At 38.1% G+C, this 16422-nt stretch overlaps 2 protein-coding genes across 3 annotated transcripts; both read right to left on the bottom strand.

Annotated features, from left to right (window-relative positions):
* Positions 1-1309: 1309 nt before the first annotated feature.
* LOC141364393 (leukocyte elastase inhibitor-like) lies at positions 1310-6687 on the bottom strand. Of its 2 annotated transcripts, none has more exons than XM_073869072.1 (8): positions 6474-6687; positions 4187-4363; positions 3501-3983; positions 3242-3364; positions 3033-3150; positions 2811-2953; positions 2549-2716; positions 1310-2469 (listed from the first exon to the last, which is right to left on the bottom strand). In XM_073869072.1, exons 2-8 carry the CDS (start codon positions 4352-4354, stop codon positions 2068-2070), a joined length of 1605 nt encoding a protein of 534 aa, XP_073725173.1. In that variant the 5' UTR covers positions 4355-4363; positions 6474-6687; the 3' UTR covers positions 1310-2067. The 2 variants fall into 2 exon arrangements, with proteins under 2 accessions (XP_073725173.1, XP_073725174.1); XM_073869073.1 differs by having other exon boundaries at positions 3242-3361; positions 6474-6681.
* Positions 6688-13085: 6398 nt separating this feature from the next.
* Positions 13086-14067, bottom strand: LOC129448844 (leukocyte elastase inhibitor-like). Its single transcript, XM_073869075.1, has 3 exons — positions 13914-14067; positions 13660-13827; positions 13086-13579 (listed from the first exon to the last, which is right to left on the bottom strand). Exons 1-3 carry the CDS (start codon positions 13950-13952, stop codon positions 13175-13177), a joined length of 612 nt encoding a protein of 203 aa, XP_073725176.1. The 5' UTR covers positions 13953-14067; the 3' UTR covers positions 13086-13174.
* Between the last annotated feature and the right edge of the window lie 2355 nt (positions 14068-16422).

The following is a 16422-nucleotide window of genomic DNA, read 5'->3' as shown; positions in this document are numbered from 1 at the left end:
TGTCATAATTAAAGGTCCTGTTCTTCCTGTGTTTTTGAAGTTTTGATTGTGTTTACAGTGCGCAATACAACACATGTTTATGTTTCACGTGTAAAACAACGCTGTATATTTCACACACTTTACTTATCTGTATAGCGCTGTTTTCACTGTCCTCAAAACGGGCTGATGTCTTCCTTGTTCTATGAAGTCCCTACTTCAGAAATACTGATTGTGTTTTAGTGTGTTGTGATTCGATAGCAGCTTAGCTTGCTGTTAGCTTAGCTGGCGACTGACAAATTCCTTTGGGCGGAGTTTAGTCAAAAAACTGTTCTAGTGATGTCATTAAAGCAGGAAGTAGAGGGCTGTAGTCCAAACCGTTCGCTGTAGGCTTTGAAAGGCGAATTCTGTTAAAGAAAATATATATCGCCTGGCAGTAAACTTTAAGCGTTTATCATTTTACAGTTATTATTTATGCTATTATAGCAACATTACACACTAACTAGGGTTTAAAAAATGGGATCAGAAAAAATGTGACCTTTAAGCTCTGTTTTATATGCATATTGTAGACTTTACTTAGTGTTACATTGATCTTACCTTGTGAAAACTTTAAAGTTCGTTTCACAACATTTGTTTTTTTACATTTTTGACTGCTTTTACATCTTAATGAAAAGAAAAGCACAAATAAGCCCTGATTTCAGTTCAAAAGGAGGGGGTTATAATGATGAGAAGATAAAATTATATGCCCTTAATCATCATGTTCTGCTTTTTATTATTTTGTATTCTTGTCTTTACATTTATGCTGTGTTTTGAGAGATATGGAGTAGATTTTTTCTATTTACCCCAAAAATGTCCTCAACTACACTGTTAGCATCAATAAAATGTTACATTTTTATGAAAAAAAATCTAATTTTAGTTAAATATAGGTTGTTTCTGGATATTGATCTAGATGTAAGAGGCAGAGCCATCTGCCTGGTTAGAGAAAAACCTGTTGGAATTAGTTTTAGAAAAAATGTGTTTTGATCATATATACCCAACAAAGGGCCTTAGAGATCCATTCATTTATCCTATCACAACTTTTATGATGCATTTTCTGCATTCCTAGGTCTCCCGCCATGTGTTCTAAATTTGTATCTGCAATGGATCCCAACCTGTACTCTTTGAAAGGGTATTGACCCGCCCCAGTGATAGTCTTTGTACTTTTGTTTTTGTGAGAGTTCACATCAGTAAATACTAGATAAAAGAGAGCAATAACAGTTATTTTCATGTAAAGTCTGGAATAAAATTTTCAATGTTTGGGCTTCATTCATATAACACAAGCAAAACATTTATTATAAAGACCATTTATTGAACCCAACATAAACAAACATATTATATATGCATATAAACCCAATACCCTCCTACAAAAATCTCTGGACATTATGTGTAAGTCACACAATGCTACACATAAGAAAAATACACAAAATTAAGAGGATATAGCATCCTACACTTTCTTCCTCTATCTATGCCATCACTCACAACAGTTTATCTTTCAATCAAAGAGAAAATGGCTATAAAGGTGCAAACATTCAAGATATGTGTCATCATCTGTAAGATCTGATCATGTGTGTTTCCTTTAGCACCAAGTGACACCATGGCCAGAGCCGAGGAGATACTGAGAGGAGAGTAGAAGACATTTCCACTAGTGTTTATCTCACTGATCTTCTTAAACACATTGAGATTACAATTCTTAAATGTTGTTTTATTTACATTTATATCTTTTATGAACCATGACTACAGAATCTAACCTATGAAGTACTTGCCTAACCTGTAAAGTATCTGTCACAGGCATGTTTAGTTCAATTCTTAAAGTTGTTTAATAGCATTGTTTCCTAGTACTCCTACTTAATTTTGTAATGAAGTGCATTTTATGTAAGAATAGGGAAACAAACATTTGGTTATTTTCAAACTAAAACCTTTGATTAGATACGAGATACAGTACAGAGCTCATGACCATAACCCCAGTCTAGAACTTTCATTGTACAATCATTCAAAACAAACGAGAACATTCAGAAACTAAACTCTTCAGAAGGTCAACCCATCAAGAGGAGCTCATGGAGAGCAGAAGCGTCCATAAAACAGAATGGTGTTGGTGGGATTATGTCGGATGAAGAACAGGAAGGGATGATCAGCATTGAAGAACTGTGGAGGCATGCTTAGTAACCCCATGACAACACCAGTAGCTGCTGCTGCTTCTGTTCCCTCTTCATTGACTTCAACAAATGATTTATGAATCACCTCAGACACCACCAGATCATTTTTGGGAGACATGCCTGAAAAATTTGCCTTCCCCTTCTCAAAAGCATCCACCATTCCCAGTTTCACCAGTAGATTCTTCATGTTGTAAGTTTCTTCCAGCTTGAATTTGGGCAGAGATATTTGAATTTTTTCTACACTCATGTTGTCACGCTTGGTCCACTCCATGAGCTTCTCATAGGTCAGTGTTTTCTCCAGCTGCATAAGAGATTTATGTTAATGTCTATCTGATGATGTTAAATAAAGCTTTAAACACTCTCAATCTCTCCTGACTCACCTTTTGAAGTCCAGTGGTGTCGTCTTCAATCTCATTTGGAAGGATGATAAACATACTCAGATTCTTCCCGACATACGGCAGCTCCAGGATCTGACTGTTCACCTCTGGGATGAAGGCCAGAAGAAACTTTGATGTCTGTTTCATCATCTTCACTGGTTTAGTTTCATTCTGTCAAACATCAATGAGAACTCAAGAGTTATAACCGCTCATATCTCATGACTGTTACCTGCATTACAATCAGATCAAGATCATTGAATCTCACCTTGTTCACTTTAAACTGTACATCAACAGTGGCTTCCTTTTTGAATTTTTTCTCCCAGTTTCCCTTGAAGTAGATGGCATTCACCAAAACCAAACGCGTCAAATCATTGACGATCCCCTGTGCCAGCAAGTCTTTAATCTTCCCTTGTGATACAACTTGATATTTAATTTTGAGACCGCATGGCAATTTTAAAGTTTCAAAAATGTTCACAGTTGTTTTAACCTTGTGTCGTTTTCTCCACCCATTTGTTGATGTTGACGCGTGCAGCTTCAGAGTTTTTTTTGAAGTCCACAGACTCCAGTCCAGCCTGGTAGTATTTTTTTGTGTCACTAATGAATTTCTATAACACAACAAATGAAATGAAGTGAAAGTCACATTAGATCTGAGAATCTTTATTAACACGAGTGAGAGACTGAATAAACTCATCTTACATCAATAAACTGATAGGATTTCTCTCCATACAGACGATTGGCAAGACTCAACATATATGGGACTCCTGGTTTGTTCAACTCGCTCATGAGTTTGTTGTAGCTGGAATGAATTTGGTCCTCCTGCTGAACAGAAGATTTCTCTTTACATCGACACTAATAAATATAATTTAAATGGATGTAATGCATTAATCAAAAAATCAAACACTGTTATTGTAACTATAAAGTCATAAGGTTTGTGTCTCATGTATTTATACTGAACCTTGAGGTGAGAAGAAATCTGGGGCTCCAGGGGCTTTTGCAGTTTTGGGGGTTGACACTGACTCTTCACAGGTTCCTGGGGTTTCGGAGTTTGCTGCATCATTGGTTCAGATTGACTCTTGACACACACAGGTATGTCGGATTTCTTAATCTCATGCATTTTTGGAGGGTCAGCTTTGACACAAACAGGTATGTCGGATTTCTTAATCTCATGCATTTTTGGAGGGTCAGCTTTGACACAAACAGGTATGTCGGATTTCTTAATCTCATGCATTTTTGGAGGGTCACCTTTGACACAAACAGGTATGTCGGATTTCTTAATCTCATGCATTTTTGGAGGGTCGGCTTTGACACAAACAGGTAAGTCGGATTGCTTAATCTCTTGCACATTTGGCATCATTGGCCGGTCAGCCTTGACACAGATAGGTAAGTCCTCTATCTTCATCTGCAGCAGAGCTGGTTCAGATTTCTTAAGACACAAAACCTACAACAACATAGATCAAAAAATTGGCAATCAAATATAACTTCACAGTTCTGATAACTCAAAATCTATTGTGAATACAGTTATCAAATAAATGTACGAAATTGTCAATTGAATATGCATTCAATGTGCAACAGTTTACATAAATGTTATTTTGTTCACATAATGAATAAAAGTGAAGGTACACAGACTTTTTGTGACATCACCTGTAAGATCTGATCTTTTGTGTTTTCTTTAGCACCAAGTGACACCATGGCCAGAGCCAAGGAGATGCTGAGAGGAGAGTAGAAGACATTTCCACTAGTGTTTATCTCACTGATCTTCTCAAATACATTGAGAGAGAATTGTGTGTTTGCTGCAGACAAAGACTCCATTTTCACAACCTGAACAAAGTGAAAGAGAGATTGAGAGAGATAAATAATTATTAATTGCTATTTTAAATGGTATTATAATTGTTGCATTCAATTGAAACATGACATTTTATTTTGTCATGTTTCCCATTTTGTGCTCGAGCTGCATGGACAAAACCTGATGATGGGGTTCTTAAAGTGGTGGTCTGCGAAATAATTTACTATATAAAAACGTGGCATTTATGGTTATGATCTTTAAGTTTTATATACTCTAATATTAGTACTGCATCAAACGCAAGAATCCTGAGACTGTGTGTGCGTTCCTTTTAAAGATGCTCAACATTAAGAGCTGCAGATAGTAGTGTGGAAAAGATGAGCGTCAAAATAAGTTACTGCAGGAAATGAAAAAAAAAAACAGCAGAGTAAAATTATAATCTTGTATTTATTTTGCCCTATGCAGTACCACAGCAGAAACTGCTGAGAAGGGTATTCCTGCACAACCGGAGGCTGCAGTTTCAGGACCGCAGTTCTAGGACCCTAATTTTGTGTGAAAGTGCTTTACACTTTAATAATAATTTAAAAGCGGGGTGCATGATCTCTAAAAGCCAATGTTGACATTTAAAATCACCTAAACAAACACACCCCTACATCAATAGAATCTGGACCTTCTTTTGAAAAACCCGCACATACGCAACCCAGGCAATGATGTTGGTTAGTAGACACGCCCCTTACTGCTGATTGGCTACAAGTGTGTTTTGGTACTTGGCCCGACTCCCTTTTTCAAAGTGTTTTTAAAAAATCCTGCACCCCACATTTAAGATGGATGATATGGGCTTACGTTTTATTTTAGAATGTTGATGCATTTTAAATAATAAAAAAGAAATACACTTATAAAGACATACTACTGAGATTAATATCTTGATACAATTTACAAACATTACTACAAACTAAACCACCAGGGTCCTAGAACTGCGGACCTGAAACTGATATCATCCAGTTCGATAGGTGGCGCTGTCACAAAAAAGCGTGAGGCTGCAGTTTCAGGACCCCAGTTCTAGGACCCTATTCCTAGAACTGCGGTCCTTAAAGTGCAGCCAGCCTCTGATTGTTCAGGAATACACGATTGCGCTAGTGGCGTACCGTCAAAGAACTTATCTTTGGTACCGTGTGAAACGCCCCCCACCGCAAACGCTAAATTAAACATCTCGCGAGATTTGGCCGTAGCTGTATCTCCTCTAGCTAGAACCGAAGAAACAGCGGTGTGTGTGGCTCCAGGGGAAATGAATCTTGTGCAACACTTTCAGGTAAGTTTACATTCCTTTGAATCTTTATGTTTTGACTGTTGAGATAACTAAAATAACTTACAATCCTGTATATCCAATTTATGCCATATTATTTATATGACACTATGTTGTGTTGCGTTTTGAAACATGGTAATTAGCGATTTGTGCTCAAGACGTTTGTTTACATCTGTTGTGTGGTGAATGTTAAAGTCTATGCCGTTCTTTGCAAATAAAATATTTGAAGAATCAACATCTGCTAAACTGAAGGCTTGGATGCTATTTTTCACTAAACAACTTTTTTAATAACAACATTACCATAGGACGTATCAGTTTTGCTTTATGTAAATGCAGTTTTCTTAAAGCCAAGTTTGAATTTACCAACAAGCCTTTTTTATGTAACTAACTGTTTATTTCAAGGTGCATTCAGTAATTCTCAGAAAGAATTGCTTGTATTTATATGAACACCTATGTCACACATGCATTCTTTCATTTCTAATACTTTATTTATTTATTTTTAAATATATTAATGCTGAAAGTTTGTTACAAAAGTTGCAGAAAGATTTTAGCAGCTTCACAGTCACTTACACAATCTGTCAGCTGTACAGCTACAGAATAAATATTATTAATATTTTTGTGTAACTGTAATTTGTACAGTAAGCAGTATACAATTATAAATAACAATTGTAAAAGATTGTGTGTCTGTGATTTCTTATTACAGATCTGCTTAGGACACCCAATTGGCCAGCAGCACTTGCAAAAAAACCCATAAATGTTTCTCTTAATGTTTAAAAACCACACAATTTAGAGTATATTGTACATTGCATAAAGTATCAAACAGATGAATAATATAAAATCTTTACCTATTCCTCCGAATTGACGATTTGCCTCCTATGAGATGAGTAAGTTGTTTGCCGCAAGTTTTTTTATAGTGGCGGTGCTACGCCCTAAATTCAGCATGAAAATTAAACACAACACATTCTTCTTATGTGACTGTAAAGCTGTGGACACACCTTAGGATTTTTCTCACAGATTATTAATGTAATTTGATCATAACTAGTCCCTTCCAGTTGTGCTCAGTCTTTGTTTACCATCACAGATTAAAATCATTTATCCAAGAAAGACTCTTTAAAGGGGACAGAGAATGAAAAACCATTTTTACCTTGTCTTTGTTGAATAATGGTAGTCTATCCGCAATTCACAAACATACAAAAAGTGCTAAACATGCTAAACATCTCAGTCTCATAGAAATTCCTCTTTTAGAAATGTCAGCCAGAAAACAGCCCAATCTAAAAAACTGATGCTCATGACATCACAGGCATCTCACTGCCCCTCCACCTTAAAATAATTGGCTACACTTTTTGAGTGGCAGTAAAGTCAGCCAATCAGTAATGAGATTGCAAGTTAAGCCAGTAGGGGGAGCCAAATAGGTGCAAAACCACTTGTTTAAAATCCCCCACCCTAATAGAGCTATCTGAGAGAGGTTTTTAGGAAGCTTCTAAGGCATTACAGACCCAAACAAAAATTTTTTGTCTACATGTCACATCACAGAACAAGGATAAATACTCCGTTCAATCATTCTTTGTCCCCTTTAAGTCTTTTGAGTCTAATGTTTTTCCGCAACTTCCCAGCATGAGTTCATAGTTGGCATCCTAAAAGTGAGAGGGGACGTTGGTTTCTCTTTTATTTTCTCATTTTTATAAAACCATTGTCGCTTGGGTTTGGGGTTAAATTTGGGATTTGCTTTAGGATGTCATTTAATATATAGGTTTCTCCATGTTTGGTCTATTTCTAAACCATGGTAGCTTGGAGTTGGGGTTAGAATTGGGGATTGAATGTCATTTTATTTAACAAAAACTTGCTTTAACCCTAAACCGAAGGGACAATGGGAAAAGAACAGAAAAATAGAAACCAATACATAAAATGACACAAAAATTGGAATTTGGCTTATGTATTGCACAACTTTTTACACTGCATTATACCAATTTCATGAAAAGTTGTTATAAGTAAATATATACAAATACAGTGCATACAAAGTCTACACACCCCTGTTAAAATTGCAGGTTTTTGAGATTAAACCAAGAAATAAAACCAAGATGAATCATTTCGGTACCTGTTCCACCTTTATCCAAATTCCAAGCTCTATATTAAAGTGAATAATAATCATTTTGTGGTAAAAAAATGGCAAGTAAAAATTTTATAATTGCCAGGTTGCATAAGTGTGCCCACCCCAAAACTTATTTGAAGCGCCTTTAGATGTGATCACAGCATGAAATCTTAATCAGTAAGTGTCAATCAGTTTTGCACATATTGACTTTGCAATATTTATTCATTTTTTATTGCAAATGCTTTCAAACTCTGTCAAATTGGTTGTGTGTCTCCTTTGCACAGCCGAGAAGAAATTATGTTTTAATGGACTTAAATGGACCCCAACACTTAACAGTTTTAATGCAGTTTAAAATTGCAGTTTCAAAGGACTCTAAACAATCCCAAACTAGGCATAAGGGTCTATAACGAAATTATTGTTATTTTTGGCAATAAAAATAAAAATATGCACTTTTACTTCTCGCCGCCTTCCGTTTGTGTGACGCACCAGCGCGACCTCATGTAATTGCGTATTGACATCTAAAGGTCATGTGTTACATATATGAAACGCATATTTGCGGACCATTTTAAACAATAAACTGACACAAAGACATTAATTAGTATCATTCCACATATACAACAATGTTGGCAGGGTCCTCTTTCTCCACACTTGTAAACACTGGGGTGTAGTTTTGCATACGTCATCCGCGACCTCTTGACGTGATGACGTATTGTGTGAGGTCGCCCTGGGGCGTCACAAGACCGGAGGAATAAGAGAAGTTGTGGTTTAAAAGTGCATATTTTTTATTTTTCTTGCAAAAAATCGGTAGATAAGACCCTTATGCCTCTTTTGGGATCATTTAGAGTCCTTTGAAACTGCAATTTTAAACTGCATTAAAACTGTTAAGTGTTGGGGTCCATTAAAGTCCATTAAAATGAGAAAAATCCTGGAATGTTTTCCTCAAAAAACATAATTTCTTCTCGACTAAACAAAGAAAGACGTCAACATTTTGGATGACATGGTGGTGATGAGTAAATTATCTGGATATTTTTTTTAAGAAAATGGACTAATCCTTTAAAGGATTAGTCCATTTTCTTAAAAGAAAAATCCAGATAATTTACTCACCACCATGTCATCCAAAATGTTGATGTCTTTCTTTGTTCAGTCAAGAAGAAATTATGTTTTTTGAGGAAAACATTGCAGGATTTTTCTAATTTTAATGGACTTTAATAGAACCCAACATTTAATACTTAACTCAACACTTAACCGTTTTTTCAAAGGACTATAAACAATCCCAAACGAGGCATAAGGGTCTTATCTAGCGAAACGATTGTCATTTTTGACAAGAAAAATTAAAAATATATACTTTTAAACCACAACTTTTCGTCAAGGTCCGGTCCAGCGGTATCTAACGTAAATGCGTAGTGACGTAGGGAGGTCACGTGTTACATATATAAAACGCACATTTGCGGACCATTTTAAACAATAAACTGCCACAAAGACATTAATTAGTATCAGTTGACATACAACAACGTAGGAACGGTCCTCTTTTTTAACACATGTAAACACTGGGGCGGAGTTTCGCGTTCGTCCTCTGTGACCTCTTGACGTGATGACGTATTGCGGTGACGTAGTGGGGTCAGCTGGCGCATCACGACCGGATCTACACAACGAGAAGTTGTGCTTTAAAAGTGTATATTTGTTATTTTTATTGTCAAAAATGACAAGCGTTTCGCTAGATAAGACCCTTATGCCTCGTTTGGGATTGTTTATAGTCCTTTGAAACTCCGTTGAAAAAAACTGTTAAGTGTTGAATTAAGTATTAAATGTTGGGTTCTATTAAAGTCCATTAAAATTAGAAAAATTTTGCTATGTTTTCTTCAAAAAACATAATTTCTTCTCGACTGAACAAAGAAAGACATCAACATTTTGGATGGCGTGGTGGTGAGTGGATTGTCTGGATTTTTCTTTTAAGAAAATGGACTAATCCTTTAAGGCAGGGGTGCCCAACCCTGTTCCTGGAGGGCTACCATCATGCAGATTTTAGCTCCAACCCCAATGAAACACAACTGAAGCAGCTACTTAAAGTGTTCAGGGTTGCTTGATAATTACAGGCAGGTGTGTTGGAGCTGGGTTGGATTTGAAGTCTGCGGGACGGTAGCCCTCCAGGAGCAGGGTTGGGCACCCCTGCCTTCAGTTTTTGGGTGAAACTTTACTGGTATTTGGAGCTATTCATTAATCCATCCACCCAGATTAAAGGCTCGGTTCCAGCTGAAGAAAAGCAGCCAAAAAGCCTGATGCTGTCACTTCCATGCTTTAATGTGGGCACGGTGTTCTTTTAGTGATGTGCTGCTGTTGTTGTTTTTTTGGGGACCAAACATATATTTCGGTATTACGGATTAAGGACAATGTTCAACTTTGGTCTCATCAGACTATACCACGGAATATTTCCCATGGTTTTTGACGATAGAATTTTTTTTTACGAACTTTAGATAGTCTTGGATGTTTTATGGTTAGAAAAGGCTCATAGCCCAATAATGAAGAATTTGGGAGATTACTGTCATATGTAGGGAGCAATCAGTACTAGCCAGATATTGTTGCAATTTTTTAATGTTGCTCTAATGTAGGGTTCACACCAGACGCGGTAGACGCGGCAAGCGTGAGTGATTTACATGTTAAGTCAATTCAAAGACGTGATTAGGCATCCTGCGGCGAAGTACACGCGGTAAGCGCTGCGTGAATGATGCAGAACATGCAAACTGAGTGTTGCCGCGGGGAAAATCTGAACTTCGGTGGATTTCCGTACCACGTTAACCAATCAGGACCTTACTGTAGTAGTGATGTGATTACAAGATGCGAGCGGAGTGGTGGAGTCTGACATGCAGACACTGACCCTGTTTTGCACGTCCACAGACATCCATAAGGGGTCGTAGTCTGACGTTCATACACTGAACCTTTTTGGCACGTCCACAGACATACAAGAGGGGTGCAAGAGTGACGTACATACACTGACCCTGTTTTGCAAGTACACAGACATCCATAAGGGGTCATAGTCTGACGTTTATACATTGAACCTTTTTGGCACATCCACAGACATCCAAAAGGGGTCATAGTCTGACGTTCATACACTGAACCTTTTTGGTACGTCCACAGACATTCAAGAGGGGTGCAAGAGTGACGTTCATACGCTGACCCTGTTTTGCACGTCCACAGACATCCATAAGGGGTCATAGTCTGACGTTTATACATTGAACCTTTTTGGTACGTCCACAGACATTCAAGAGGGGTGCAAGAGTGACGTTCATACGCTGACCCTGTTTTGCACGTCCACAGACATCCATAAGGGGTCATAGTCTGACGTTCATACACTGAACCTTTTTGGCACGTCCACAGACATTCAAGAGGGGTGCAAGAGTGACGTTCATACGCTGACCCTGTTTTGCACGTCCACAGACATCCATAAGGGGTCATAGTCTGACGTTCATACACTGAACCTTTTTGGTACGTCCACAGACATTCAAGAGGGGTGCAAGAGTGACGTTCATACGCTGACCCTGTTTTGCACGTCCACAGACATCCATAAGGGGTCATAGTCTGACGTTTATACATTGAACCTTTTTGGTACGTCCACAGACATTCAAGAGGGGTGCAAGAGTGACGTTCATACGCTGACCCTGTTTTGCACGTCCACAGACATCCATAAGGGGTCATAGTCTGACGTTCATACACTGAACCTTTTTGGCACGTCCACAGACATTCAAGAGGGGTGCAAGAGTGACGTTCATACGCTGACCCTGTTTTGCACGTCCACAGACATCCGTAAGGGGTCGTAGTCTGACGTTCATACACGGAACCTTTTTGGTACGTCCACAGACATCCAAAAGGGGTCGTAGTCTGACGTTCATACACTGAACCTTTTTGGTACGTCCACAGACATCCGTAAGGGGTCGTAGTCTGACGTTCATACACTGAACCTTTTTGGTACGTCCACAGTCATCCAAAAGGGGTGCAAGAGTGACGTCCAGACACTAACCCTGTTTTGCACGTCCACAGGCACAGACATCCATAACGGGTCGTAGTCTGACGTTCATACACTGAACCTTTTTGGTACATTCACAGACATCCAAAAGGGGTGCAAGAGTGAAGTCCAGACACTGACCCTCTATTGCTCGCCCAGCAGACGTTTAAAAGTGGGTCTGAACTAACGGACGTGATACAGACATGATCTGAATGTCTCCCAGACGTTCCATGTTTGGTGGGTATACTAATATAATATAATAATAATTTTATTATTATATATATTTAGGTAGATTAAACGGGAAGTGGTCGGTGGTCGCTGGTCAGACACCATCTAGGCATCTCGTTAAAGGTAAGCCAGTAGATTAGTGGTGTGATGAGCTTTACGGCAGCAGGAACTGGGTCTGTTAGTCTCAGTGTTCTCGGGATGGAGGACGAGACAGGGAAAGAGAAACAAAAGACTATTAGCGTCCGTTCACATGTATTACATGTATCGACTCGCCTAAAAAGTCCGCTCCCCTTCTCACTCTCATAATGGGAGAGGGAGGGTGTTACTGCGCCGAGTCGAAGTACTCCCAAAAGTGCTATTACGTCATAAAATATAGTTCCTCTTTTAAATCCGCTTATAAAAGCGCTACGTTTTATTTTGTACCACCAAACTTGCTCGTATAACTACTCGTCTTAAATAAAAAAAACGTTGATGTGTTTGGTCACTTCTAACTTTATCTCTAAACGGTACCATTGAATGAATGGGGCTAAGCTAAATGCTATCGAAGCCTCGCAGCGCGCTCCAGCGCTTACGTGCACGCACACAGATGATAGAGGGATGTATCAACAATTCTTAGTTAAGGTAATAACATATTTTAATATTGAAAATGACTAAAACTCCCATTGATGCTCCCCATGTTTCCTTACTGGAAATCATTTGACCTTTTCTGAAGCTATCCGAATAAAATTGTTCGCTTCACTTATAAATTTCTAACTGTGCTTTAACATCTTTATGAAGAAGAAAACAAGTGCTCAAAGCATTGAGCCCTGCTTGCAGTTGATATGTTGTTTTAGTTGTTACTGAACATTTAAAGCATACAATTATATTTTAACGTAATGTTGTAGTTCAGTTGTTAAAGTTGTCAGTAACATTCAATGATCAGATGATGTTACATACTGACATTGTCAGTAACATCATCTGATCATTGAATGTTACTGCAAGTTTTTTAAAAGTTGACAAATCACTTATTTCTATTATCACACAAACAAATGATTGATTATGTGATGATGTGCATTTCATGCAAGATTTTAAGAAAGCAACAGGGGGTTGTATTAAAAAGATAAAAATAACATATAAAACTAAAAGCTTTGATTAGATACAAGATAAACCTCATTTCTGAACTTTTATTGTTCAATCATTCAAATCAAATGAGAACCGTCAGAAAGAAACTCTTGAGAACCAGCAGGAGGAGCTCATGGAGAGCAGAAGCGTCCATAAAACAGAATGGTGTTGGTGGGATTGTGTCGAATGAAGAACAGGAACGGATGATCAGCATTGAAGAACTGTGGAGGGGTGCATAGTAGTAACCCCATGTAAACACCAGTAGCCGCTGCTGCTTCTGTTCCCTCTTCACTGACTTCAACAAAGGATTTATGAATGACCTCAGACACCACCAGATCATTTTTGGGGGACATGCCTGAAAAATTTGCCTTCCCCTTCTCAAAAGCATCCACCATTCCCAGTTTCACCAGTAGATTCTTCATGTCATAAGTTTCTTCTAGCTTAAATTTAGGCAGAGATATCTGAACTTCTTGTGGATACATCTTGTCAGGTTTGGTCCACTCCATGAGCTTCTCATAGGTCAGTGTTTTCTCCAGCTGGATAAGAGATGTTATGTTAATGTCTATCTGATGATGTGAAATAAAGCTTTAAACACTCTCAATCTCTCCTGTCTCACCTGCTGAAGTCCAGTGGTGTCGTCTTCAATCTCATTTGGAAGGATGATCAACATACTCGTATTCTTCCCAACATACGGCAGCTCCAGGATCTGACTGTTCACCTCTGGGATGAAGGTCAGAGGAAACTCTGACTTCTGATTCATCATCTTCACTGGTTTAGTTTCATTCTGTCAAACATCAATGAGAACATGATCAGTAATCCTTCATGTCAAAATACTGAAGTTCATTTATAAGAAGACCTTTTGAATCTCACCTTGTTCACTTTAAACTGTTTATCAACAGTGGCTTCCATTTTGAATTTTTCCTCCCAGTTTCCCTTGAAGTAGATGGCGTTCACCAAAACCAAACGCGTCAAATCATTGAGGATCCCATGTGCCAACAAGTCTTTGATCTTCCCTGTGATAGAAATTGACAATAAATTTACTATGTGGACAAATTTGAAAATGCTCTTATAATATTCACACTGATGTTATTAAAGGCGCTCTAAGCGAATCTCTGTGACTTCAGTTCTTGTTGAAATTCAAAGTATTGTCAAACAAAACCAAGCGTAGCTAACTCCTCCCCTCCCTTCCGTGCTTTCTGAACGAGTCATGAACGTGCCCAACCCTCCTCCCAAATCCTTCTTGTCATTAGGCCTGGGCGAAAAATCTATTTAATGAATTAATTCGAATTTTTTGTTGTGGGCGATTTAAAAAATAAGTAATTCGATTTTTTTGTAATGGCGCATTTTTGGCTGCCCGGGGCTTCCGTAGCATTATTATAGCAACATCAACAACATCATAGCACACGTAAAACACAGCTGGGACTTTGATTCCAACAGGGTGTTTATTTATTTATTATTCATCTCATAAATTGGGGTTACATTTGTCTTGCTTTTGATTAAATAAAAGCAAAATTTGCTTTAAGTTGTCTGCCATTTGTACTTATTGCTTTTCTTAATAAGTGGGGGGGGGGGATCGGAAAAAATCGGAAGTCGATTTAAAAAAAATAAAATCGGAGATTTTATTTTTAGGCCAAATCGCCCAGCACTACTTGTCGTTTATTGGCTGGAACACTTTGTTATGTTTCATGGTGGCAGGTTTGACCACTTTGTTTTTGTTGCAGTTTGTGGAGCCTGCACAGCAAAATCATGAGAGTTGATTTTTTGGAGTTACTTTTGAGTGTTGAAAATCAGAGTTGTTCTAACACTCTCCATGTAAGACCTAACACTGTAGGAGTTAACATAATAAAAGTGTTGGTGTTGTTTTTGGTAGTTAGTGTTGTTTATTTTAAATCAACACTGAAACTGTCTGTGCCCAACCTTTTAACCACGCCCATTTTACAATCAGTTCTTCGCCCGCGCAGCCGCCATTTTGTCCACCGTTCAGAGGAGCACGGTAAGATGACTCTGTGATATTAATAAAATATAACTCATTCTAAATTTGAAATATTCGCATGTTTGAAGAATATGTGTAACTTACATGTGTAATGATTTTTATTCACATGCGACTGTGGTAGTTTCACACGTGGAAAACGCTAAAACACGAAGAAGATTTGAAGAGAAGCCAATTTGCTGAGGTAAGTTTAATATTGTTAGATAGCTATAATTATTATTTATTTTATTTGTTAGTTTTAGTAAGTTTAATTTAATTGTCAAACACATTTAACAAGTTAGGTTTTCAATCAATATAATGGCGCCAATTGCGTGTGTGACTGACCTTAAAAAACGTGTTAATTCCTTTTTTTATAAACTATAATCCCTCAGAACAAACTATGATTGTCTTGTTTTTATATTATTTTTACACGTTTGTGTATTTATTACATTATGTAGTCTGCCAATGTATGGCGTTGTGCTTTTATCTAAAACGTGGGATTGAAGGGTAAACCGGTAATTCTCTCAGACAGTAAAACCAATTAGCCTAAGTGACATTGATATAGATTGAGAGGTTTTAGACTCATTTAGCGAATTTTCTCCCCTAAACAAAACTTTTAACATGAAACTTCTTTAGACCAAAGTGGGCGCGGTTTTTATAAGACAGAGTGTGTGCATCACGTGAAGAAAAAAACAAGACATTAACGTTAGTTTCAAATTTTTCTTACGCCACGATGCTTCACAAACTAACGTTATATAAATGGTGACAGCATGATGTGTTTTGTATCTTGGGGTATTTGGATACCAGTGGGGTGTACCGTGAAGCCGGGGTTGTTTGCTAACCAGGTAAGTTTTAGTTTAACTTAGTACCTTGAAAATAGTTCGGCTTTTAATCAATGTTCGTCCACATAGTAAGTTAAGACCAGAGTATATTTCACTTTGTGCGCCAACGCGAGGGTCGGTGTATAGTGCAGGGCTCGAAATTGCGACCATTTTGGTCGCATATGCGACCAAAATTTTATCTGTGCGACCTTAAAATATATTTGGGAGCATTTGTGTGACTGCCCATTTTGTTGTGACGCGAGTTGATTGTGATCCTGCGTGCTGGCGCTGTCCCAGGTTCAGTGTTCTCTCCAATGATACATAACCAATCAAATTTCACCATTAAGTTCTTGCGTTTAATGAAGACCGCAGATTGGCTAATATGAGCGTCAGTCATTCCTTGTTGCCGTGAAGCGCGGAAATGTGAAAAGACGAACGCGTGGCGAGCATGACGAGAGCGAGCCGATTGCAGCCAAGGTTATTACTGTATTTTATGACGACGATCCGGATTCAAATGTAACTCCACCACCGGAAAATACGAGTTGACGTTAAACCTTTCAGAGAGAGTGGCTTAAAGATTTCGAGTGTC

This window comes from Misgurnus anguillicaudatus, chromosome 6, assembly GCF_027580225.2.
Source record: "Misgurnus anguillicaudatus chromosome 6, ASM2758022v2, whole genome shotgun sequence".
NCBI lineage: Eukaryota > Metazoa > Chordata > Actinopteri > Cypriniformes > Cobitidae > Misgurnus > Misgurnus anguillicaudatus.
Note: the sequence above shows the minus strand (reverse complement) of the source record. Positions and strands in the feature narration are given on the sequence as shown.

Bases quoted from the DNA above. Each gene is read 5' to 3' on its own strand.
- LOC141364393 (XM_073869072.1), bottom strand. From the start codon at position 4,354: ATGGAGTCTTTGTCTGCAGCAAACACACAATTCTCTCTCAATGTATTT. The intron at 2,954-3,032 runs GTTAAAACAACT...TTGTATCACAAG, and splicing joins GGTGGAGAAAACGACACAAG to GGAAGATTAAAGACTTGCTG. The intron at 2,717-2,810 runs GTGAGATTCAAT...GATGTTTGACAG, and splicing joins TACAGTTTAAAGTGAACAAG to AATGAAACTAAACCAGTGAA.
- LOC129448844 (XM_073869075.1), bottom strand. From the start codon at position 13,952: ATGGAAGCCACTGTTGATAAACAGTTTAAAGTGAACAAG. The intron at 13,828-13,913 runs GTGAGATTCAAA...GATGTTTGACAG, and splicing joins AACAGTTTAAAGTGAACAAG to AATGAAACTAAACCAGTGAA. The intron at 13,580-13,659 runs GTGAGACAGGAG...TCTCTTATCCAG, and splicing joins ACACCACTGGACTTCAGCAG to CTGGAGAAAACACTGACCTA.